General features: G+C 37.9%; 1 protein-coding gene across 3 annotated transcripts in view; it reads left to right on the forward strand.

Annotated features, from left to right (window-relative positions):
• The window catches only part of SUGCT (succinyl-CoA:glutarate-CoA transferase), a 554158-nt gene that overhangs the window by 188410 nt on the left and 340353 nt on the right, over positions 1-25395 (forward strand). For all 3 annotated transcript variants that reach the window (XM_081101832.1, XM_081101833.1, XM_081101831.1), the window contains 2 exons: positions 9484-9555; positions 20385-20482. In XM_081101832.1, coding sequence (XP_080957958.1) covers positions 9484-9555; positions 20385-20482 — 170 coding nt within the window. The remainder of the gene's footprint in view (positions 1-9483; positions 9556-20384; positions 20483-25395) is intronic.

The following is a 25395-nucleotide window of genomic DNA, read 5'->3' on the forward strand; positions in this document are numbered from 1 at the left end:
AAGAACAACAAAGTTAGAGGAACCGTGCTACCTTATATCAAACTATACTACAAGGCTTTTGTAATCAAAACAGCATGGTATTGGCATAAAAACAGACATATATATCAATGGCACAATGTAGAGAGCCAGGAAATAAACCCATGCCTATATGGCCATTTAATATTTGACAAAGAAGGTAAGAACATTCAGTAGGGTAAATACAGTCTATTCAATAAATGGTGTTGGGTAAATTGGATAGATACAAGTAACAATATGAAACTAGACCACCTTTTTATATCATTTATAGAATAAACTCAAAATGGATTAAAGACTTAAATGTAAGACTCAAACTTATAAATCTCCTAAAAGAAAAAATAGGCAGTAAAATCTTGGACATCCTCTTAGTAATTTCCCGCCCCCTGCTATACCTGCTCCAGCAAGGGAAACAAAAGAGATAAGAACCAGTGGGACTACATCAAACTAAAAAGTTTTTACACAGCAACAGGAAACTATCAACAAAATTAAAAGAGAACCCACTGAATGGGAGAACATATTCTCTAATGATATATCTGATAAGGGGTTACAGCCGTGGGCAAACTACAGCCCGCGGGCCGAATCCGGCCTGTTTGAAATGAATAAAACTAAAAAAAAAAAAAAAAAAGACCGTACCCTTTTATGTAATGATGTTTACTTTGAATTTATATTAGTTCACACAAACACTCCATCCATGCTTTTGTTCCGGCCCTCCGGTCCAGTTTAAGAACCCATTGTGGCCCTCGAGTCAAAAAGTTTGCCCACCCCTGGGTTAATATCTAAAATTTGTAAAGAATTCATACAACTTAACACCAAAAACCCCCAAACAATCCAATTAAAAAATGAGTGGAGTATCTTAATAGACACTTTCAAAGAGGACATACAGATGGCCAATAGACATATGCAAATATGCTCAATGTCACTAATCATCACAGAAATGGAAATTAAAATTGCAATGAGATATCACCTCACCTTTGTTAGAATGGCTATCATTAACAAATCCACAAACTACAAGTGTTGGAGAGGATGTGGAGAAAAGGGAACCCTCATACACTGTTGGTGGGAATGCAGGTTAATGTGGTCACTGTGGAAAGCATTATGTAGTTACCTCAAAAATTTAAAAATGGAACTGCCCTATGACCCAGTGATTCCACTTCTGGATATTTATCTGAAGAAATCCAAAACACTAATTCAAAAGAATATATGCATCCGTATGCTCATTAAGCATTTTTTACAGTAGCCAAGCTATGGAAGCAGCCCAAATGCCTATCAAAAAATGAGTGGATAAAGTGGTGGTACATATACACAATGGAATAACAAAGAATGAAATCTTACCATTTGTGACAGCAAAGGAAACTAGAGGGTATTATCCTAAGTGAAATAAGTCAGCCAGAGAAAGACAAGTACTATATGATTTCACTTATATGTGGAATCTAAAGAACAATATTAATGAACAAACAAAACAGAAGCAGACTCATAAATACAGAGAACAGACTGATGGTTGCTGGAGGGGAGGGGCAATGGGGGACTGGGTGCAAAAGGTGAAGGGATTGAGAAGTAAAAATTGGGACTTACAACTATATGGTGCCAGGTGGGTACTGGAAATATTAGGGGAACAGTTTATAAAGTATATGATTGTGTAACACCTGAACCTAATACAAAATAATTAGGTCTTCCTGGGCTCATTTACCACTTGTTACACAGTTCCATTTCATAGATGACACTGTTCTTCACTGGTAAGCAGTTTGTGCCTCATAGCCATCTGGCTCAGCCAGCTCTGACACCATAAGGTGAACTGAAGTGTTGGTGATAGGAAATAGTGCTCTATATTTGTCACAATGTACTCTCCCAGCCCCAAAGCCAGTGACTGCTTGACATTCCAGAGAACATTCTCATGGCAGTGAGTTAAACTTCATGGAATGTCTTTTTCCAGTGAATGATGAAGTCATTTAGCAAGGGTTACCTTTTGTGGAAGAATGTGGTGTTCAAAATTAAGTAACCCAAAGGCTTAACATTTGTGTTCTTTTTTTTTTTTTGAAGTAGACACTACCAATTATATGCACTTTATCTAGACCAGAGAAAATACTGGTAAATCAACACGGGTAGCTTACGAGGGTGATGCAGAAGGTTCCAGTTTTTCTTTTTTCCATTCGATCATCTAATAGATTAAGTTGATGCAGAACTTCCTCCTGTGGTTTTATATTTTGAAAGCTCAGTAGTTAGGGCATCATCACATGGGGTCAGCATGCCTAGAAGCTCAGAAAGCGGAGCATCTGGGAAGAACAGAAGCTTCCAAGAACAATGGGAATTCCAGACGGACCCTCCTATTTCTCTGCCTTCACATCTGCTCACTATTCCCTGCTCCTGTATTTCACGTCTTTACCCCCCAGTCATTCGTATGGTCACATTTCACGTCTGAAACTGCTCTAACTAGAGGAGCTAAACTCTGAACCCTCATGGTCTTTACATATCTTTCCATGTCTTCCAATGTGATGACTTGTGCCATTTCCTTGGGACATCTAATCCTTTACCAATAAATATTTTCTCAGCCTGAAAAACACCTCTCTTCAAAGAGAGGAGGTTTATCATGACTAGAATGCGAAGAGAATCATCTCATTTCTGCGTGATCTTCCAACCAGTGAAACTTGTCACGCTTGGATGAGCACAACCCACAGAAAGAAGCATCTTTCCTCAGGAATAATAAAATCTGGTCTCCTCTGTGGAAAAGCTTAGTTCTGGCTTTGTCTTTTTGAAACTAAAGATAAATATCACATGATCTCACTCATATGTGGGATGTAATGAACAACATAAACTGATGAACAAAAATAGATCCAGAGACAAAGAAACACCAAACAGACCGTCCAACCTCAGAGGGAAGGCAGGGGAGGGTGGGGGGTTAGAGATCAACCAAAGGACTGGTATGCATGCATATTAGCATAGCCAGTGGACATGGACACTGGGACGGTGGGGGCTTGTCCTGGAGGGTGGGGGTAGCCGGCGAGGGTTCAGTTGGGGAAAAAGGAGACGTACGTAATACTTTAAATAATTAAAAAAAGATTAAAAAATATTAAAAATACAAAACAAAACAAAACTACAGATATTTGCTCCTACTGCCCCTTTCCCACCTTTTCATGCAGAAGCAATTGCTTTTTTCCACCTGAGGCTTGACTTCCTTACACAAGGAAAAGACACCCTAATCCAGCTGTGGGCAAACTATGGTCCGCGGGCCGGATCCGGCCCATTTGAAATGAATAAAACTAAAAACAAAAGACCGTACCCTTTTATGTAATGATGTTTACTTTGAATTTATATTAGTTCACACAAACACTCCATCCATGCTTTTGTTCTGGCCCTCCGGTCCAGTTTAAGAACCCATTGTGGCCCTCGAGTCAGAAAGTTTGCCCCCCCCTGCGCCTAGTCATAAGTGTTTGCAGCTCAATTGGATGCTTTTGATCTGTGAGGGTGTGCATGGCCTGTTGTCACTTACCATGCCTGGTATAGAGAGTGAGGCAACCGAGGATGAGGAGTTATTTGCAGAGTGAATGAGGGCCCAGGCACCAGAATCTGAGGGCTGGGAATGCATGCGGGAGTTCCTTTTATGCAGAACCCAGTATATAGAAATTGCTTAATAATTATTGAGTCCCCAACTTTTATCAGCAATTATTCTATGTCCCTCCTACTGTGGCTCTCACCTCACACTGAAGTTGTTTCACTTCAATAACCACTGAATGAAGCATTTTACTGTCTGACCTTCCCACCTTGCATGTTTAGTTACTTTTATTACGAGAATTTGTTGACTTCACAGGATTTCTTATGCACTGTCCTATCCATAGAATCCTCCTGTCTTCACCACCTGTTCCATACTCAGCCCATTGTTCACTGCTCAGTAACGTTCTGGGTATTTTTCCTAAACTTGCATCTCTGTGTTATATCCATCTGATAGAACCCTAAATCTAGTGAATGTAAATATTCATTTATTCCCTGTAACTGAGTGATGATGGAAGAAAGCCACTTCATTGGACTCTCAGCACTTCAGCATGACAGTTGTGCTTGTCGGGGTACTCTGCTCTCTCCCTCTTGGTAATGATACGTCAGCAGGTCTCCACTCCTTTCAGTTTTCTAGGCTCATGTCTCCCAGCCCTGCTCTCATTTGATGGCCTCACCTCTTCCTTCATCACAAAGCAGAAGGATCCAGTGGGAACTTTCACCCCAGCTGACATGGGGGCCTGGCTCTGCATCGTGCTCCCCCTGTGCCCTCCGTCCCTTGCTCATTCTTCACTTCTTGGATGTTTGCATGTGCTGCCTCCATTTCCTTACCTGTTACTTAGTCCTTGGTCCACTTCAAACCAGATTCTGTCTACATTGTGATACCAGGGCCACATTCTCTGAGGTAAGGAAAGACGGCCTGTGGGCATCCATTCGTGCGCATCTTACTCTCTGGCTAACTTCTCTTCTGCCCTCTTTCAAATGGGGGTGGCCTTCAGACTCATCCTTGGCTCCCGTACCTCTCCCTGCTCTGCAGTATGAACTCTTTCTAAAAGACCTCACCTATGTGATGGCTTTAGTGATGGGTGACGAGCAAATGACTCCCAAGTTTTGTCTACAGTGCAGGCTTTCATGTGGTCCCCAATACCTACTCATTTGAAATTTCCTCTGGATTATCACAGAATCTCCTCAGACACCTAAATGCCATCCATGGTGCCTTCCTTTCCCTTATATTTCAACTCTTAACTGTCATGTTCAAGTCATTACCAACGGTAGTAGATTTTACATCTAAATACTTCTTAACTTTATTTCCTTCCATCGCTGTTATCAGGGCTCTAGTATTATATAGCAGCATGTTTTGGAAAAATGAAAATAAAAATGCTGACCTCTTTTTTACAACTGTAATACTTTAAACAATAAAGATAAAATTTTTTAAAAAGTTGAGATAATTGTAGATTCACATGTATTGTAATAAATAATAGAGACAGATTCTGTGTACCCTTGTGCAATTTATGCCAATGGTAACATCTTGCAAAACTATAGTATAATATCACAATCAGGATATTGACATTGATATATTCGAGATACAGAACATTATCATCACCATAAGGATGCTTCCTATTGCCCTTTTTAAAAAAATGATTTTTAGAGCAATTTTAGGTTCACAGCAAAATTGAACAAAAAGAACAGAAATTTCCCATTATACCACTTTCCCCCACACATGTAAAGTCTCCCCCGTTATCAACATCCACGTACCCCTTCCCCAGGAGTAGTATATTTGTTACAATTGATGAACCTACACTGACACATAATGATCATTCAAAGTCCATTGTTTATATTAGGGTTCACTCTTGGTATACATTCCATTGGTTTGGACAAATGTGTAATGACATGAATCCATCTTCATGGTATAACACTGAGTATTTTCATTGCCCTGAAAATCCTCTGTGCTCTACCTATTCATCCTTCCTGCCCAACCTGCTCCAGCAACCACTGATCTTTATATTGTAAAAATAGTTTTGCCTTTTCCAGAGGGTCATATAGCTGGGATCATGTAACATATAGCTTTTTTAGATTGGCTTCTTTCACTTAGTAATGTTTATTTAAGGTTCCTCTATGTCTTTTCATGACTTGATAGCTCATTTCTTTTTATGAGTAATATTCCATTGTCTGGATGTATCACAGTTTATTCATTCCCCTGCTAAAGGGTATGCTCTTATCAAATGGCCACTTGGCCACACCCTTAATGTTTTCTTCTGACCATAAGTTCTCATTTTTCACAACATACAGGGTGTCCCAAAAATGTATTACACACTTTAACAGCTGATAGCTCAATTCTGAAAGTGAAATGTATTTTAAGAAACACTGCCCTCATAATTATTCAGAGTGTGTGTATACATTTTGGGGGACACCCTGTAGATGGAGAATTTTCAAATACTTGGTTTCTGTTTTCTTTTTGCTTAATCATGTTACCTTGGAGCCATTTCTCTTTTTTCGCATTGTACTATAAGCAGTCGGGAGGAGCCAAGCTGTACCTTCAACGTGTTGCTTAACAAGAGCTTTAACTAAGCATCCAGTTTCATCTCTAGCAAGTTCTGCCTTCCATGAAATACTCGAACATGAACACAGTTCAGCCAAGTTTTTCGCCTTTGTAACAAGGATCAACCTTTCCTTCAGTTTCCAATAACATATTCCTCATTTCCACCCGAGACCTCATCAAAATGATCTTTACCGTCTATATTTCTACCAACATTCCATTCAGATGGACTCAGGTTATTTCTTAAGAAGACGAAAGCTCTCTCCACGGTGCTTTCTTTAATTTCTGAGCTCTCACCAGAATTCCCCTTAATGGTTTGTTCATGGCAATGTAGATTTTTTTATTTTGTACCTCAAAACTCTTCTAGTCTCTCTGCATTACCCAGTTCTAAAGATGCTTCCCCATCTGTCCGTACTGCTTACAGCAGCACCTCTCTCCTCAGTACCATTTCTCAGGTTGCTATAACAGAATAGCATAGGCTGGGTGGCTTAAACAGCAAACATTTATTTCTTACAGTTGTTGAGACTAGGAAGTTCAAAATCAAGGCATTGCAGATTTGGTGTCTGGTGAAGACCTACTTCCTGGTTCATAGATGGCTGTGTTCTTGCTCCTAATTTCATCTCACTGGGGTTAGGATTTCAATATGTGAATTTTTTTTGTGGGGGGGGGGCGGTGAGGGGTGGGGAACCAATAACATTTCAGTCTACAGCATAATGTAGTATTTTTTTCAGAAAGTTATTAAAATATATTTAGTAAACACTGTAACAACAAAGGAGGGACCAAATAACTATTTAAAGCACGAATAATCTTACCTTTATTTCTATAAGTCTGATTAGGTTCTCTTTAGTCTAATCATATTCTGGCGGCTTAGCTGTTATTCACTTTCCTGTGATCATTAACTAGTTATCTCTGCTTAAGTTTTTAAAAGTTATATGTCAGTAAAGATGTATTTCATGGTAGGTTTCAAGCTTAAGGAAGAAACAAGCATTTCATCATTAATTAAAAGGAAAATAACCTCTCCCCCCCAAAATGTAAACTTGTTGAAAATGTTACTAATATAAATTTTTGAAAACCTTTCCTTACATTATACCTGTCAACACACATTGATACTTCACATAAGTTCTGCACTCCCCAACTTCCTCTTCTTTTGCAAAAAGGAGAGCAAATATACTACCTGTGTGTCTTCCTAGTTATCAATGGCTTGTTGGGATACCTTCGCTCAAAAACCCTTCATCTCTCACTCACAGCTGTATTTCAGATCCCTTTTGGTAGTTTAAGAAACACTAATGCCTTATATATAATATTAACTTTGCTTTGCCCTGTGAACAAGGAAATGAATGTTTAAAATAGTGCATGTGATATCTTTTTAGTAGCATTCATTACCAAATCAAGCAAAAATGTAAATAGGATAAACCTATTTTAGTGTTTTCCTTACAATCCATTTAACCACAAGTCTACTACATGGAAGCAATCACTTGATTGATTCATTAACAATTTATAACAATTTATTAATTGACATTCTTAAGATATCATGTTAGTCTTAGTAGGAACAATAAAGAAAAAATACAATCTACCAGCTCTGCTCTACCAGTACTGTACTCCTTTCTATGGTGATGGTGGAAATGCTCTCCATTATCAAATTACCAAATACGACAGCCACTGGCCATGTGTGGCTATTGAATGATTGACATGTAGTTAGTGTGTCTTTGGAGTTGAACCATTAATTTAATTTTTCTTATTGACAGTTTCATTGGGAAATAATTCACATACTACATAAGTTCACCCATTTAAGTTATAGAATTCAATGGTTTTTAGTGTATTCACAGAGTTGAGCAGCCATTACCACAATCAATATTACTACTTTCCATCACCTCAACAAGAAACCCAATGTTAATTAGCAGTAGCTCCCCAAATTTTTACAACTTCCTTAGACCTAGGTAGCCATTAATCTGTCTCCACAGATATGACTCTTTGGATTTTTCATGTAAATGGAATCACATATATAAAATTTTGTGACTAATCTAATTTTAGTTTATTTAAATTCAATTGCCACATGTGGCTAGTGGCTACCATAAGAAGCAAGTGAACTAAAAGACCAAGTAAAGATGCTTAAGAAATGCTGAAGGCTGAGGAGAAGATACCCCTGCAAGACAAGTAAGAGAGATTGAAGATGAACCTAGATGGAGCTTAGAGACGACAGGTTTCTGGAAGATGGGATAATCTGTTAATAACAGTACTAAATAATAAAGAGGGGTCAGCGTGGTGAAGAAGGGCAGGCAGGTGGCACTTTTAGACCATTTAGAGATGGAGGGAAGATCACTTGAGAGGGATGACAGGATTGATGGAAATTTTGTTTTGTTGCTGTTAATATTTTTAGTAGGCATTAGCCTATAAGTAGGCAGTAGACAATTTTGTTTTGTTGCTGTTAATATTTTCAGTGTAGACATGAGCCTATAAGTAGGCAGTTGACAAGGATCCAGTGGAAGTAAAGAGATTCAAGGTGTTTGAGCAGGGTTCTGGAAGATGTTAGTTAAAGCAGCACCAAGGTCATTAGCATGGGAGTAAGCCCTGATAAGAAAGATAGAGGTCATGTTTTTCAGAGGCAGGAATGAGAGAAGAAAAAGTAGGCAAAGATACAGAGCAATTTTTACATAGAAAAGAAGGAAACTAAAGGAATGTATTTATTTAAGGAAAGTGGGAAGAAATCTTTCTGAGGGTAAAGTTTGGTTCCTCCAAACTCTACTGTGATCAAATGTGGAGAAGAAGGTGCTGAGTTCTCCAGAGAGGCTAGGATTATGGGACGTGGGAATGTTGATTACTTATCGGTATTGCTGTCTAAATGTCTGTCTCTCCAAAAAGGGACAGACATTTTCAGGTAGATAAGCCACAGGAAGTCCAGGATCCAGATATGTCCATTTTAACTTACTAAAGAGTAAAAACTGTGCACAAATTTGCATCTGAGGTTTTCAAAGATGAAATGTAGCTGCATCATCCACCCTCTTTCCCTTCCTTCTTTCCTTCCTTCTGCTTTCTTTTTCCCGTCTATTCATTTATTTTGTAGAAAACAATGTATCCTCTTGTTCTGTCCTACAAGAAAAAAGTGGAAACAAAACACAAAACTTTGGGAAAATTCAACATTATTCGTGTTGTAATGAATACAGAATTTCACATTATGAGCTGTAATAAAATTCCCGTATTTTCTTCATTTTCTTAAGTTATTTCCCCCTCCCATGTTATAACACCGGAAGAGCCAGAAAGTGCTTTGGAAATCCCAAATGAAAGCCACTGTGCAAATATAAGTGGAAAATATACTAATTTGTTGATACTGGCTTAATAACATTGCTTTAGAACAAGCTTTTTTTATATAGAAGTTTTAGAAATTAAAGCCAACTTTTGTGGTATTCTCAGTATATAAAATTATATACTTATGTGTATATTTTTTATTTTAGGCTTTTAAAACCAAGGATGGCTATCTTGTAGTTGGAGCAGGAAATAACCAACAGTTTGCTACCGTGTGCAAGGTAACTTGTAATCTTTGGGGTGGGTGGATGACATACGCAACAACTCATTTAGTAAAAAGCCAGGAAGGTTTAACTTTGCCTAGGACAGTGTTGCTAAGTCTATAAGCAACTCAAGAACCTCCTGTGTTAGACTTAAGTTAAAGTACGCCATTTTCATGCTTATAAATGCCAAGTACAGGGTCTGAATCAGCACTCTCACTGTTTTATTATTTTTTCCCCGAGGTATGGGGCTGTATTTTGAAATGAAGAATGATAGTACCTTAAATTATTCTAAAACCTGACCTGTCTGCCAGTCCAAACAAAAGGAAACAAACAATAACAATAACAAAATTAAAGGGAATCTTTAACACTAGTTTTTTTCCTCCCTCCCTCCTTTTTTCTTCCTTTCCCTTTTTTCTTCTACAACGTGGGCCTAACTAGGCCCAAATATAATCTTCTACCAAATTTATTTTATTTATCACCAGAAAATTTTGTAAAAATTTGAAGTATTTTAATGATTACCTTTCTGCAAAATTTAAGACTTTAGCATCCAGTTTTATAAAAAATGTTGCTCCTCATAAGGCCTTAAAAGTGACCTTGGATTCATAAAATAATTTTATGTTGAAGATACTCTTTTTTTTATTAAAAATATTTTTTTATTGATTTTAAAGAGGAAGGGAGAGGGAGAGAGAGATAGAAACATCAGTGATGAGAGAGAATTATCAATTGGCTGCCATGCCGTGACCAGGAATCAAACCATGACCTCTGGTTCATAGGTCAGTGCTCAACCACTGAGCTACACCAGGCGGCCTGAAGATACTCTTATTTTTTAGCAGTGCTTAGGAATTTAAAAAAAAATTAATGTTTTGCATTTATCTAGGCTCTCCTTGGTCCTTTTTTTTTTTTTTTTTAATTTAAGGCCTTAGATTTCAGTTTACTTTTTCCAGTTGTAATGCCATAAATATAATCTAGTTCTTTAAAACAAAATGCATGTGTTTTTTCCTTGCTTATAGGCAAAGGCCTCAATTACTGAGGAACTGAGGATGTTTTTCCTGATTCGGACTTTTTTTTTTTTTTTTTTTTTACTAACTATAGTACCATGAGCTTTCAGTTTTATTAAAGATGCCTATGAGTTCCTTATAGGAACCTTATTTATTGTGGTTAACTTATTATGTACAAAACTTATTTATTACTGTGCCTCTTTCAAATGAGAGGTTAACGAGCAGAGCTAAAAACCACAGCAAAGGGGTGGGAAGTACCACAGAGAAGGTGACAAATGGAGATCTGATTGGAGCAAGGGCTGGAACATATGAGGTGGGGAAGAGGGGGGCTTTTATAATGGTTTCTCTGAATAAGCGTAGAGAAAATTGATTCATACATTTGATCTGGGATCAAAGAATCTTTATTGTGAACGGTCAATGTTAAAAATATGAAACATACGGAAGCTGTTGCCTATGAAGTCATTTGTGTACTCTAGCTCCAGAGATGTAAAAGCCAGTTCATTGCTATAAATGAGTACAGATTGTCTTCCTGGGCCATATGTTTTGGAGTTTTCTCTCTCCAGAAAAGGTGGGGGAGGAGAGGAGAGAAATTACTGGTTGACATATTCTTTACTGTTGAAAATAACTGTACTGAATTCTTTTTATTTTTGATTCATTATTGCTGATTAATTTGAAACTTTTGAACTTCCTCATAAATATCCGTAAGAACATTTATTGGAAAAGATTTTTATTTCAAAGCAGGATATTTTCCATAAATTATAGTACTAAAATATGAGTTATTGTTGAGTGTTATGACACATTGTTTAAAAAAAAGACTACCAGAGGGCTTTGGGGAGTGGCATACTGACCTTGTTTTTTCCATATGTGAGTTAGGAATGATAATTCCTATTTTGAGCCATTAGGACAGTATCTATAAAATTCTGATATATTCAGAAAAAATTGTATATAAGATTTTAATGTTATTTACATCATTTACTAGGCATATTGAGCAAACATTGCAATCTGATTGGCTTTTTCAAACTTCCTAATTATATCCTTACATGTAAACTTGTTTTAAAAAGACCTTTTTACCTAAGAAGTATCACCTATGTCCTTATTTACTTTATTATTTAAAAAAAATCTTCACTCAAGGATTTTTTTTTCTTTCTTAGAGGGAGAGGAAGGGAGAGGGAGTGAGAGAGAAAGAAACATCGCTATGAGAGAGAAACATCAATTTGTTGCTTCCTGTATGTGCCCCAACCAGGGATCAAACCCGAAGCCTGGGTATGTGCTTTGACAGGGAATCGAACCTGTGACCCTTGGGTGCATGGGCTGATGCTCCAACCAGCTGAGCCACACTGGTCAGGACACCGGTGTCCTTACTTTGATGCAAGATTTCCACCCTTCCAACTGTAGTGGGTGAGTTTCTTCTAAGTATTTTATTATTCAGATATATCTCATACTGAGAGGCTTGCTATTCAAGCTGGCTTTATAGAAGATGAGATCCCCAGTTTTTGACAGTGAGCCCATCAAGATTGTTCTTTTGCCAAGTAAGATCCACTTTGAAATATATGGCCACTCTACTTCCCTACCTCCTGGGCAGAAATGTAGCAATATTGTCTGCCACAAATGAGTAGAATTCACTTAGGCCTAATCTCTTCCCAAAATAAAATTTGATATACTGCTTAACTAACACTTTTTGGGGAGGTTCCTGTTAGGGAGCTCTTATTGTCAGGGATTAGAGAGGGCAAGAACATTGGGTTCAAAGCTTGGAGTTGAGAATATCTTCCTACATATAAAGTGAACCTTGCTTTATAAAAAAATCCTACTTTATGGCCCTTAACATGATACAGAAGAGTGGAGAATGTGAGCATATGTAAGATATTTCAAGCTGATTAATGCCAAATCTAATGGGTATTCCTATTTGAAGTATATTGACATCCTTTTAAAAGTTATTTGTACTTAAAGTTTAAAGTTTCTTTTATTGGAGGCAATATGCATTGGCTCCCAACGTCAGCATGCATAGCAAATGTCCATTCCCAAAGATTTTGACTTAGTATGTCTGAGATGGGGCACAGGAAGGGATCACTGAAGGGCCCACACACAGACTTGTCTAACCTGGGCACAGAGAAAAAACCGGTTTAAAGGGCACCTATATATATGGGAAGTAAATTCATTTACTAGCCCTAGAGCAGCGGTTCTCAACCTGTGGGTCGCGACCCCTTTGGCGGTCGAACAACCCTTTCACAGGGGTCGCCTAAGACCATCCTGCATATCAGATATTTTCATTCCGATTCATAACAGTAGCAACATTACAGTTATGAAGTCGCAATGAAAATAATTTTATGGTTGGGTCACCACATGAGGAACTGTATTTAAAGGGCCAGAAGGTTGAGAACCACCCCCCCTAGAGCATTTGCCAAGCATGTGGGCAACTGTGGGAACTCTCTCTGATGTCAGAGACACAGAAGAGCACCATTTGTTTTGCTGCCACTCCACCTTGATTTCATGAGCACAAACACAATCCAGAAGTCCTAGGCAGCTGCCAAGGCCATCCCTGTCTGCCCCAGACCCCATGCCCACACCAGCTCTGTGGCTGGCCCCTGGACTCCCCATGGTGCATGCCTCCTTTAACTACAGCTCCAGCCGCGTGCAGTGCCGTTTGTCCGCTGGACTTACCGAAGCCTCAGCCTGCTCCAACTACAGCTCCACCTGACCTGCCAAAGTGGCCTTGGCTCTGCTTGCCTGCTGGGACTGCCGGTGACCTGTGCCGGCCCCAAGTAAAGACCCAGCCCGCCTGCCAAGGCAGCCCAGGTGAGGCTGGCCTCTGGGTCTCCCTATAGCCCTCACTTTCTCCAGCTCCAGCTTCACCTGGCCTGCCGGACACCTGGTTCACACAGTTTACAAAGGGGACGCTCCTACATAAGGCCACTTCTTCATTACCAGGAGAGGTAATGCTGTTTTGTCTAATTCAAAGAAATGCAGCCTAAATGAAGAGACAGAGAAACATGTTCCAAATGAAAGAACAGGACAAAAACCTATAAGGACTAAATCAAATGGAGATAAGAAATCTACCAAGTAAAGAGTTCAAAACATTGATTATAAAAATGCTCAACAAACTTAGGAAAAGAATAGATGAACTTAGTGAGTACTTCAACAAAGAGAAAGAAAATAAAAAGAACCAATAAGGACTGAAGAATATAATAATTGAAATGAAAAACACACTAGAGCCAAAACCGGTTTGGCTCAGTGGATAGAGCGTCGGCCTGCGGACTGAAAGGTCCCAGGTTCGATTCCGGTCAAGGGCATGTACCTGGGTTGCGGGCACATCCCCAGTAGGAGATGTGCAGGAGGCAGCTGATCGATGTTTCTCTCTCATCGATGTTTCTAACTCTCTATCTCTCTCCCTTCCTCTCTGTAAAAAATCAATAAAATATATTAAAAAACAAACAAACAAACACACTAGAGGGAATCAATAGATTAGATTCCACATATAAGTGAGACCAGATGATACTTTTCTTTCTCTTACTGGCTTATTTCGATAAGCATAATACTCTCCAGATCCCTCCATGCAGTCTCAAAGGGTGAGTGATTCTTCTTTTTTACAGCTGCATAGTATTCCATTGTGTACCATGGTTTTTTAGTCCATTCATCTACTCGATCTCACTTATATGTGGTACCTAACGAACAAAATAAACTGATGAACAAAATAGATCCAGAGACAATGATGTGTGCAACAGACCGATGTATTTCAGAGAGAGGGGAGGTGGGAAGAGATTAACCAATGAACTTATATGCATATATGCATAACCCATGAACAGACAGTAGTGTGGGGAAGGCCTAGGGAGAGGGTAAGAGAGGGGTGAAGAGGGTATTGGGGGGAGGACATCTTACAAAAAAGATAAATTGTAAAATATAGTAGACTAGATGATGCATAAGACTGAGTCAGTAACCTGGAAAACAAGGTAGTGGAAATCACAAAATCAGAAAAGCAAAAATTAAAAGAGATAGTTTATGGTACCTTAGGGATAATATCAAAGAAGCATTTAGATATTTACATCATAGGGATACCAAAAGTGGAAGACAGAAAGGGACAGAAAAATCTATCTGAAGTGATAATGTCTGAAAACTCCCCTAACCTGGAGTAGGACTAAGCATTCAAGTCCAGGAAGCACAGAGAGTCCCAAACAAGGTGAATCAAAAGAGGTCCACACCAAAACACATAATAATTAAAATTTAATGATAAAGAGAGAATCTTAAAGATAATTTTCTTTAGTGATGTGTTTGAATTCTTTTGTCTTTATTTTTGTGTATCTATTATAGGTTTTTGGTTTGTTGTTACCATGAGATTCATATATAATCTATTTTATAACAGTCTATTTTAGGTTTTAAAATTAATATTTAAAAATCAGTTTCATTTTTATACACAAAAATGAATTATAAGAAAGAGAAATTAAGAAAAAAAGTCTCATTTATAATTGCATTAAAAAGAATGAAATACCTAGAAACAAATTGAACCAGGGAGTAAAAGACCTGTATTCTGAAAACTATAAGACATTGAAGAAAGAAATAGAAAAAGACATAAATAAATGGAATATACCATGCTATTGGATTAGAAAAATTAATATTGCTAAAATGTCCATACTGCCCCAATTAATTACCAGATTGAATGCAATCTCTATCCAAATGGCAATTTCCACAAAAATAGAAACAAATAATTCTAACATGTATATGAAACCACAAAAAACCCTGAATAGCCAAAGCAATCTTGAGGTAAAGGAACTAAGTTGCAGGTATCATGTACCCTGATTTCAAACTATATTATAAAGCTATGGTAAGGAAAACAGTAGGGTTCTGAAGTAAAACCAGACACATAGATCAATGGAACATAATAAAGAGCCTGAAATAAACCAACATGAATATGGTCAGTTAATCTATGACAAAGGAGGCAGATATATACAGTGGGGAAAAGATAGTCTCTTCAAAATATGTGTTGATAAAATTGGACAGACACATTCAAAAACCATGAAACTAGGCCACTTTTTTTTTTTTTACATCATGTACAAAAATAAACTTAAAATGGGCTAAATACTTGAATGTAAGACCTAAACCATAAAATTCTTAACAGAAAATATAGGCAGTATACTCTTTGACTTAGCAATCACTTTTTTTTTTTTGGATATGGTTTCTTGGGCAAAAAATTAAAAAAAGCAAATGGGACTACATCAAACTAATGAACTTTTGAACAGTGAAGGACAGCATCAACAAGATGAAAAGGCAACCTACTGCATGGCAGAAGTTGTTTGCAAATGACATAGCTGATAAGGGGTTAATATCCCAAACATATATAGATTTCATATGACTCAACATAAAACAAACACACAAAATAGAAACAGACTCGTGGATGCAGAGGGAAGACTGACAGTGTCAGAAGGGAAGTGGTTGGGAGGTTGGGAGAGATTAAGAAGTACAAATTGGTAGTTAAAAGTCAGGGACATAATAGATTACTACATAGGAATATAGTCAATAATATTATAAACACTATATTTGGGGCCAGGTGGGTACTTGAAACTCGAGGGACCACTCTGTAAAGTATGTAATTTTCTAACCATTATGTTGAACTTCTGAGACAGAATAATATTGAATGTAAACTGTAATTGAAAAATACTAGTAAGTAAGTCAGTAAATAAATAAATAAATAAAATGGAGAGAGAAGTGAAAAAGATTCTCCAGAGTAAAGAGAGAATCTCAATGGTATAATTTCTCTTTTAAATGTTTCACTTTTTCATTTCCTTTAGTAATAATAAAGACCGCATTACTCTCCCACATTTTACAAAACTACAGCACACAGAGTGCTCTTTCTAAAAACCTCAGTCACCACACCTGATCCAAGAATTGACCTCAAGACTTGTGAAGGAATACCAATCTTACCTCCCTCCCGTAGAGTGAATAAGTTATTTCATGACTAGAGGCCCGGTGCACGAAATTCGTGCATGGGGGCATGGCTCCCCTCAGCCCACACTGCACCCTCTCTAATCCAGGAACCCTTGGGGGACATCCCTCTCACAATCCTGGACCGCTGGCTCCTAATTGCTCACCTGCCTGCCTGCCTGGTCGCCTCTAACTGCTCCCTCCGCTGGCCTGATCACCCCTAACTGCCCCCCACTGCCGGCTAGGTTGCCCCAACTGCCCCCCTCCCTGCCGGCCTGGTTGCTCCTAACTGTCCCCCCCCCCAACTGGCCTGGTCACCCCTTACTGCCCCCCCCCCCTGCTGGCCTGGTTGCCCCCAACTACCCCTCTCTGCTGGCCTGGTCACCCCTCATTACCCCCCCTGCCAACCTAATTACCCCCAACTGCCCCCCCTGCCAGCCTGGTCACCCCCAGCTGCACCACCCCCACCGGCTTGGTTGCCCCACACGCCCCACCCCCACTGTCCTGGTCGCCCCATGCAGCCTGCTGTTCAGTTGTTTGGTCGTCCCTCACTAACCCCCCTGCTGGCCTGGGTCACCCCACGCAGCCTGCTTTTTAGTCATTTGGTCATCCCTCACTAACCCCCCTGCTGGCCTGGTCATAGGCAGCCATCTTGTGAGGATGTGAGGGTTAATTTGCATATTACCTATTTATTATATAGGATGAAGGCCTGGGGCAGGGGGAGGAGGCAGGCTATAAGGGTTCAATGGGGAAAAATGGGTACATCTGTATAACTTTAAACAATAAAGATAAATTTTAAAAAAGCAAGTGCCTTCATTAAATCACAGCTTAAATTTATAAATCTGGCCTCACCCAGAATATACTTTAGCTACATATAACACTACTCTGTGACTGCACTCAATGGTAACTGATTTTACTTATTGGACCTCTTTTCTCGTGTGTCCTTATTTGACTCATTGGACCTCTTTTCTCCTTGAAAGTGTTAAACAGTGAGCAAAAGTAATGTTTCTAGAGAAACTGCTTCATGCATTATGATCATACTCATTCTAATTATTCTTTAGGTGCTTTAAAGAGTGCTGCTTCAGAAAAAAATGAAACAATGTAAACAAAAGTGCTTTATCGATTAAGCACTAAGCAAATGTCATGTACTCCTACTAGGTACTATTTTCCCTAAAAGAAACAAAAAGCATTTGCTTGTTCAAAAAAGAATGGCAAAGAGGGAGGAAGAATGCTTTCACTTAACCTTCATTTTAAAAGGATATTTCTATTGGGTATAGAATTCTGGGTTGACAGTTCTTTCCTTTCAGTCCTTTAAGCACATTGTGCCACTTCGCTCTGGGTTATGTAATTCCTAACAAAAAATCTGCAATCAGTTGAGTCAATATTCATTTTTCTTGGGGGAGTTTCAAAATTTTTATCTTTGTCATTAGTTTTCACCAGTAAGATTTTGTTGTATTTGGGCATGGATGTAGTGAGGTTTATCCTATTTGAGGTTCTATGAAATTATTAAATCAGTAGGTTTTTAATTTTTACCAAATTTGGGAAGTTTGCAGCATATACTCTTTCTCCTCTCCTGGGAGTACAATAACCTAAATATTAGACTTTTTGCTATTGTAATACTGGTCCTTGAAGATGTGTTCTTTCATTTTTGGGGGGAGGGGACTAGTTTTCTTCTTTCTGTGGTTCAGATAGAATAATTTCTAGTTATCTATTTTCAATTTTTTGATTGTTTACTCTGTCATCTCCATTGTGCTATTGAGCTCACTTAGTGAAGTGTTTCTTTTTTTATTTAGCTGTATTTTTTAGTTCTAAAATTTCCATTTGGTTCATCATATCTTCTATTTCTTTGCTGATCATTTCTACTTTTCTTTTAGTTCTTTTAATATGTATTTTTAATTATAGTTGACATGCAATATTATTAGTTTTAGGTGTACAACATAGTGATTCAATATTTATATACCTTACAAAGTGATCACCATAAGTTTAGTAATTACCTGTCACTGTTCATAGTTATTACAATATTATTGATTACATTCCCTATGCTATATATTACACCTTCATGAATTGTTTAGTTTATAACTGGACTTTTGTACTTTCCCCTACCCCCTAATCACCTTACTGGTAATAACCATCAGTTCTATCTAGGAGTTTGCCTCTATTTCATTTTGTTTATTTGTTTTGTATTTTTGATTCCTCATAAAAAAGAAATCATAGCATATTTGCTTTTTCTGTCAGACTTATTCCACCTAAAAAAATGCTCTCTGTTTAATGTTCTATATGATCCAAACTTTTTTCCATAGTGGTTGCATCAATCTGCATTTTCACCAACAGTACACTAAGGTTTCCATTTCCCTGCATCCTCCCCAACACTTGTTGTTTGTTAATTTATGGATGGTAGCCATCTGACAAGTGTGAGATGGTATCTCATTGCAGTTTTGTTTTAAAACTAATTAAATTAAAATTAAATTAATTTAATTTAAATTAAAATTAATTTATCAGTTCTAGTAGTTTTTTTGGTGGTATATTTAGTGTTCTCTCTATATATAGTATCTGCAAATAATGACAGTTTTACTTGTTTCTTTCCAATTTGGATGCCTTTTATTTTTTCTTCTTGTCTGATTGCTGTGGCTAGAAGTTCCAGTATTATGTGGAATAAGAATGTTGAAAGTGGACATTTCTGTCTTGTTCCTGATCTTGAGGGAAACGATTTTTGTTTTTCCCCATTGACTATGATGTTGGCTGTGGATTTATCATTTATGGGCTTTATATTGTGGTATGTCCCCTCTATTCGCACTTTCCTGAGAGTTAATATCATAAATGGGTTTTGGATTTTGTAAAATGCTTTTCTGCATCTATGAATGTAATCATATGATTTGAATCTTTCATTTTGTTAATGTGGTATAACATATTGATTGATTTGTTGATAGTGTATCAACTTTGCATCCCAGGATCATGGTGTATGATATTTTTAATATATTGCTGAAGTCGGGTTGCTAATATTTTGTTGAGGATTTTTGCATCAATATTCATGAGGGATATTGGCCTATAATTTTTTTTCATTGTAATGTCTTTACCTGGTTTTGGAATTAGGGTAATGCTGGTGTCGGGAGTTTGTGTGTCTTTCCTACTCTTGAATTTTTTAGTGTAGTTTGAGTTACTTCTCTCTCTTTTGTAAGATGATTAATGGATTATTTTATTTATACTGTGGGAAACAAATGAAACCATTAAATGTTTTTATTTAAAGCAAATACATTAATAGATGTAGTGAAGCTTTCTGTAGGCTACATGCCCTGACCCTAGTCTATAAATGCTCCTGACTTTCCAACCCAACTGCCAAACTCTGCCTCCACATATTGTTTTTAAAACATCCATTCCAAACCACTAGATACTTCTATTATGATCTTGTTAAGATTGCAGGATAGTGAGTGGAACTTGGCAGATAGATTTTTCGTTTATGGAGGAGGAGCCAAAGAGGAAGTATATAAAGCATTTTTATTTGTTATTCCTTCAGGGAGAGATATTAAAGAAAAATAGTGGTACTTGTATTAGAAGAATATCTTTAAATTTGACATTATTTTAATGGTGAGCATTTAGGGTAAATGTGTGTGTGTTTTGCCTTTATTTTAGCATCTTGTACAACATCATGGATAGGACTAGCAGCACAGATAATATTTATTTACATGTGGAATAAATAAGTAAATGTATCTACAAGATATATGTTGATTAGAGGATTTCTGTAAGTGCGGACAGTCACAGCATCACGCATCCTAATGGCATGGTTCTTCCCTCTAGTTTCCTTTGTTGCTCTTGTTGAGAAAAGGATAAAGACCAGCAAGGAATGGTCTTGGGGAGGGAGTGGTAGGCCTTGAACACTAGTACCCACAGGCAGGTACGAGAAAAACTTGTGAGTTATACATTAAAATTATTTTTCTCTTTTAGATCTTGAATTTGCCTGAACTGATTGATGACTGCAAGTATAAAACTAATCACCTTCGGGTACAGAATAGAAAAGAGCTTATTAAAATATTATCTGCACGGTAAGCTTTGATCTACTATTTGTACATTCAAGAATTATGTCATTAGCATTTATCTGGTGTTTTGTGGTGTTCTTTTTAGGCTTATTTAGATTAACTTGACTATTTTTTTTTCCATCTCACAAAATTGGTTAATGGGAAGGTATTTTAAAACTAAGTGTTTTCTTTATTTGAATGCATTTAAAAGCATTTTAATTGTCTTCTTAAGTACTGAGTCTTAACAGTGCTATAAACAAGATGTATTGATTGTCTGTGGCATGTTCTTTGGGGTTAGAACATCATGAATACCAACAACAACAATAATTAACATTAGTTTTTACCTTTACTTTCTTAAACACTCTACATACCTGATCTCTCTTAACCTTTACAATCATCCTGTGAGGTCAGCTTTATTATTCCCCTTCTTATAGACAAGGAAACTGAGACAAATAGAGGTTAAGTTAGGAGTTTTTTTTGGCTTTTCTGACCCTCTTCTGTGAAGTTTGTAATGATGTTTTGAAAATGCCATATTGAGCTATGGTCACAAGCATTAATGTTAATTAGAGTATATGATTTCCCAATTATTCCATTCACATCAGGTTATGCTTCTGTTAAAACCTGTACCAATTTGTCAAGTTTGCCTCAGAAGACTGTAGTAATTCTTAATTTTTAAAATCAGTTTTACTTGTTTATTTCTACATTTCTAAATATATAAAATAGACTTTATGGTTTTTGCAGAATTAGATGCCCACTTGAGCTATTCTTCATGTATGGAACATTGGCGCTCATTATGCCAATAAATTATGTACTGTTGTTGAAATACCACATCTTGTGTTTTGAAACGGCACTTGTATTTCTATGTAGTATATATCAAAGTTTTAGAAATTGAATTTCACTAATACAGTATTTTGATCTGTCTCCTTTATATCTGGGGCTTTCTACATGAGTTATCATTCATTACTTATATTTGCTCTCTCCTGGGGTTTAAGCACTTCCCCACACTGCCTGTATCTCCCCCATGTGCCAAAGGTTTTGCAGTCAGTGGGAGCTCTGTGTGTGGGACTGATATGCAGAGAATGGGGGAATGAGAATGGGGCTCCCCTTTCTTAGTCATTAGTTAAATATAACTCTGATTCTACTGCAGAGCCTAAGAGCCCTCAATCATTAACCTTTCTCCACATGAGAACTGGCCAGTTAGTTCTGTTTTTGGCTTCTTTGCCTCTCAAGCAGTTTTTAATTCATTTAATTCATTGATACGACTTTTTTTCTTTCACACCATGGTTACCAAGTTTCAATAATAGGCTCTTGTGAGAACCTTATAAAAGCTCTTTGATAGTCTAAATAAATCATATCCATTCTGTGAGAAGAGTGGACCCAAGGAAAATACAAAACCCAGGCAGATACAAGTGTCATCTTGCTATTTAGTTGCCAGAACTTTCATAACTTCAAGAACCTCGAAGTTAAGTTATTGGTTTCCTAAGTCCTAAAACTTGTATTCCTTGCTAAATTCTGTTATAGAATTCTGCTGTGAGAATACTTTTAGCAGCACCTGTAACAGATTAATTTTTATTTTTCTCTTTAGGATGTATTAAATATTATCATATTTTTCCTACTCATATACACAGAAGGGGAATTTTAGCATTTTGGAACCCATAAAGTTCGTATGTCTTTATTTGTACTTAATAAGAAGCATCGATCAGACTGTCAAACCTCAGAAGGAAGGCAGGGGAGGGTGGGTATAAGGGGGAGAGATCAACCAAAGGACTTGTATGCACGCATATCAGCCTAACCAATGGACATAGACACCAGGGGGGTGAGGGCATGTGTGGGAGGATGGCAGGGTAATGGGGTTAAGGACAAATACATAATACCTTAATCAATAAAGAAAAAAATAAAGAAGAGTCTAGGCAGGGAGTAGTCTTAAGAGAGGTCCTAGTCAGATCACACACACACACAGAGCCCTTATTGTTTGGGGGCCAAGTTTCATGTGCTCTTGTTTTGGTATGTTGACATTTTTTGGTGCTCTCTTGTGATAATGTAGTTCTTCAGTCTTTCCCAGCTCATGTCTCTTTTCCTATGTGATGAGTCAAACGGTGATGACCAGGGAGATTAGGATATGATTAATTCCCATTTATAACCTTGTCATTTGTTTTTCTGAACAAATGTCACTGGGTTCATTAGTACCGTCTGCTGCTCAGCTTTCAGAAGTCTCTGAACGTTTTAAAATTTACTATTTTATTATTCCTTGTCTTACTGATTTTCAAATGTTTAGTGACTCTCTGGCTCTCTACTAATTATAGTATGAAATCTGGTCTTTTTAGTCAGACATCATGATCTTTCATAATCTTACGTGACCTTTCCTTTCTCTCTTTTTCTCAATATATGGCGCCTGCTCCAGCCACACTCCCATTTGGCTTCTTTTGTTCTCTCTCTGAAATGCTTCCCAGATTTACCATTACTCTAGAACAGTCACGTTTCAACGTTAATTCTGCAACTTCATGAAATCATCCTCAAATGTCTCTATTTGGGTTCCCAGTCAGAAAAGAAGGTGTCCTTTTGTTCCTTGTATCCGGTTACCAAACAGAAACAGAATCCACAGGAGTTGTTTTTGGGAAAGACATTGTTAAAGGTCTGCTCAACACATTGTTCCTTTCATTTAACAGCAATCGCAGAACTTGTGAAACATAGACACATTAGCTCTCAACCACGAAAAGGAGGCAGCGTAAAAGGAAGGCGAGGAATCAGCATTTATTTGAGGCCAAGGGTCTACCAGAAAAATATTATTAGTTTTTCTTTACAGATGAAAATTCTAAAGTAGAGGGAGGTTAGTCTACAGTTAGACCCCATAGTGAATAGTTAGAAAAGATATTCAAAAGACAGAACCTTGATCACATATCATATTGTCTCCTTGAAGTGGTATATAAAATGTTATTGTGTCCTTGTTTATTCACTCAATAAACATTTTTCTCTCTTTATTGATTAAGGTATTACATATGTGTCTTTATCCCCTCATTGCCCCCGACTCCTCCACTCATGCCCTCACCCCCCTGGTGTCTGTGTCCATTGGTTAGGCTTATATGCATGCATACAAGTCCTTTGGTTAATCTCTTCCCCTCACTCCCACCCTCCCCTAACTTCCCTCTGAGGTTTGATGGTCTGATCGATGCTTCTCTGTCTCTGGATCTGTTTTTGTTCATTATATTCCACAAATGAGTGAGATCATGTGATACTTATCTTTCTCTGACTGGCTTATTTCACTTAGCATAATGCTCTCCACTTCCAATATACATTTGTTAAGCACCAAGGATAGAGAAGTAAAAGATCAAAATAAGTTGATGAAAAATAAATGCAGGGAAGGGGGGGAAATGAGGAGTGCCAAAAGCTGGGTCTGAGGCTGGCTATTCCATTTAGGCTGTCACTCTCTGATAAAGTGACATTTGTGCAGAGTCCTGAAGGAAACGAGATAGGGAGAGCAGCAGATATCCTGGAGAAGCTTTCCAGGCAGTAGTGCATGGTTGGGAGTTTAAAGAGTAGCCAAGAGGACAGTATACCCGGGGCTCAGTGATCAGGGTTAAGAATGGGAGTAGGTGGGTCCAGAGAAAGGTGGCAGACAAGTCATGTTGCAAAAGTTATGACTTTATGATAAAGTAGTTTCTTAAACTTGTGAAATTAAGGAATTGTTTTAGATCTAAAAATCAGCAACTTCTATTTTCTAATTAACCAGAATAGGCATATTTCCCCCCACTTTTATTGAAAATATAATTAATACATGTATTAATTTAAGGTATACAACATAATGGTTATATATGTATATATATTGCAAAATGATTACCACAATAAATTTAGTTAACATCCATCCCCTCAAGTAGTTATGTATATTTTTTTATTTTTATGAGAATTTTTAGGTCTACTCTCTTAGTAACTTTCAAATATACAATAGAATATGGTTAACTGTAGTCACCATGCTGTATGTTAAATCCCCAGAACTTTTCATCATATAACTAGAAGTTTACTTTTTGACACCTTCACCCAGTTCTCCCACCCCAAAGAGATGACTTGAAGGGAATACTATACCTGGTAGAGTTCAAAGTCTTCCAGCAACTGAGAGGAAGCAAAACCTCCTTTTTCGAATGAAGACACTTGAGGGACTCAAGAGTTTCAATGGTATATGCTTCCCATTCATTCATTCTCTCACTCATTTATTAACAAACATTTATTGAACCTGTTATATACCAGTGACTGTTTTGAGCACTAGAAATATTGTTTTTTAAAAAACAAAGATAAAAGCCCTACTGGATTTTCCTGAGAGTAACCCTGCAGACCTTCTAGAAGACTTAATTTTTTTTTTTTTAAGAACTCTTCCATAGAGGATCCAAGAATGCTACAGGACAGGTGAAAGCTACACACAGCTCCTCTGAGCACCAAACTGGATTTATAGCTAAATTATAGAGCAATCAACCTGAATAACTAACTGAAGGACAGCTGAACAGGAACATTATATTCAAGGGTTTATAGAAGAAGCTACGCAGAGACTGGTAAGAAGGGCAGAGACGTAGAGAGGGCTGGCCCTTGCACTCAGGTGTGGTAGCAGATAAGTAAGAAGGATATGTTGGCTGCAAAAGTCCCCTTGAGGACCATGGGGTCTCAACTCCATACTGGGACCCCTAAAACCAGAGCACTAGGGCCGAAAAGAGGAGCCTTCATTGTGCCTGGCAGCAAGAATCAGTGGGACTCTGTCCACTGGGAAGAGGAGGGAGTCTGCTAGAATCCCAAGTGCTCTCCTAAAGGGCCAGTACACAGGAGCTTGTGGTAGAGGGAAGGTGACTCATGGGTGTACAGAAGCCTGGTGGGTCGGCTACTGAGGTCCCAGTCCTGAGTTAACATCCCGCACCACCTGCAGGTGCCATCTCCCAGAGTCGGGCACTCCTATTCTTACA

Source organism: Myotis nattereri (genome assembly GCF_964212035.1).
Source record: "Myotis nattereri genome assembly, chromosome: 11".
NCBI classification, from domain to species: Eukaryota; Metazoa; Chordata; class Mammalia; order Chiroptera; family Vespertilionidae; genus Myotis; species Myotis nattereri.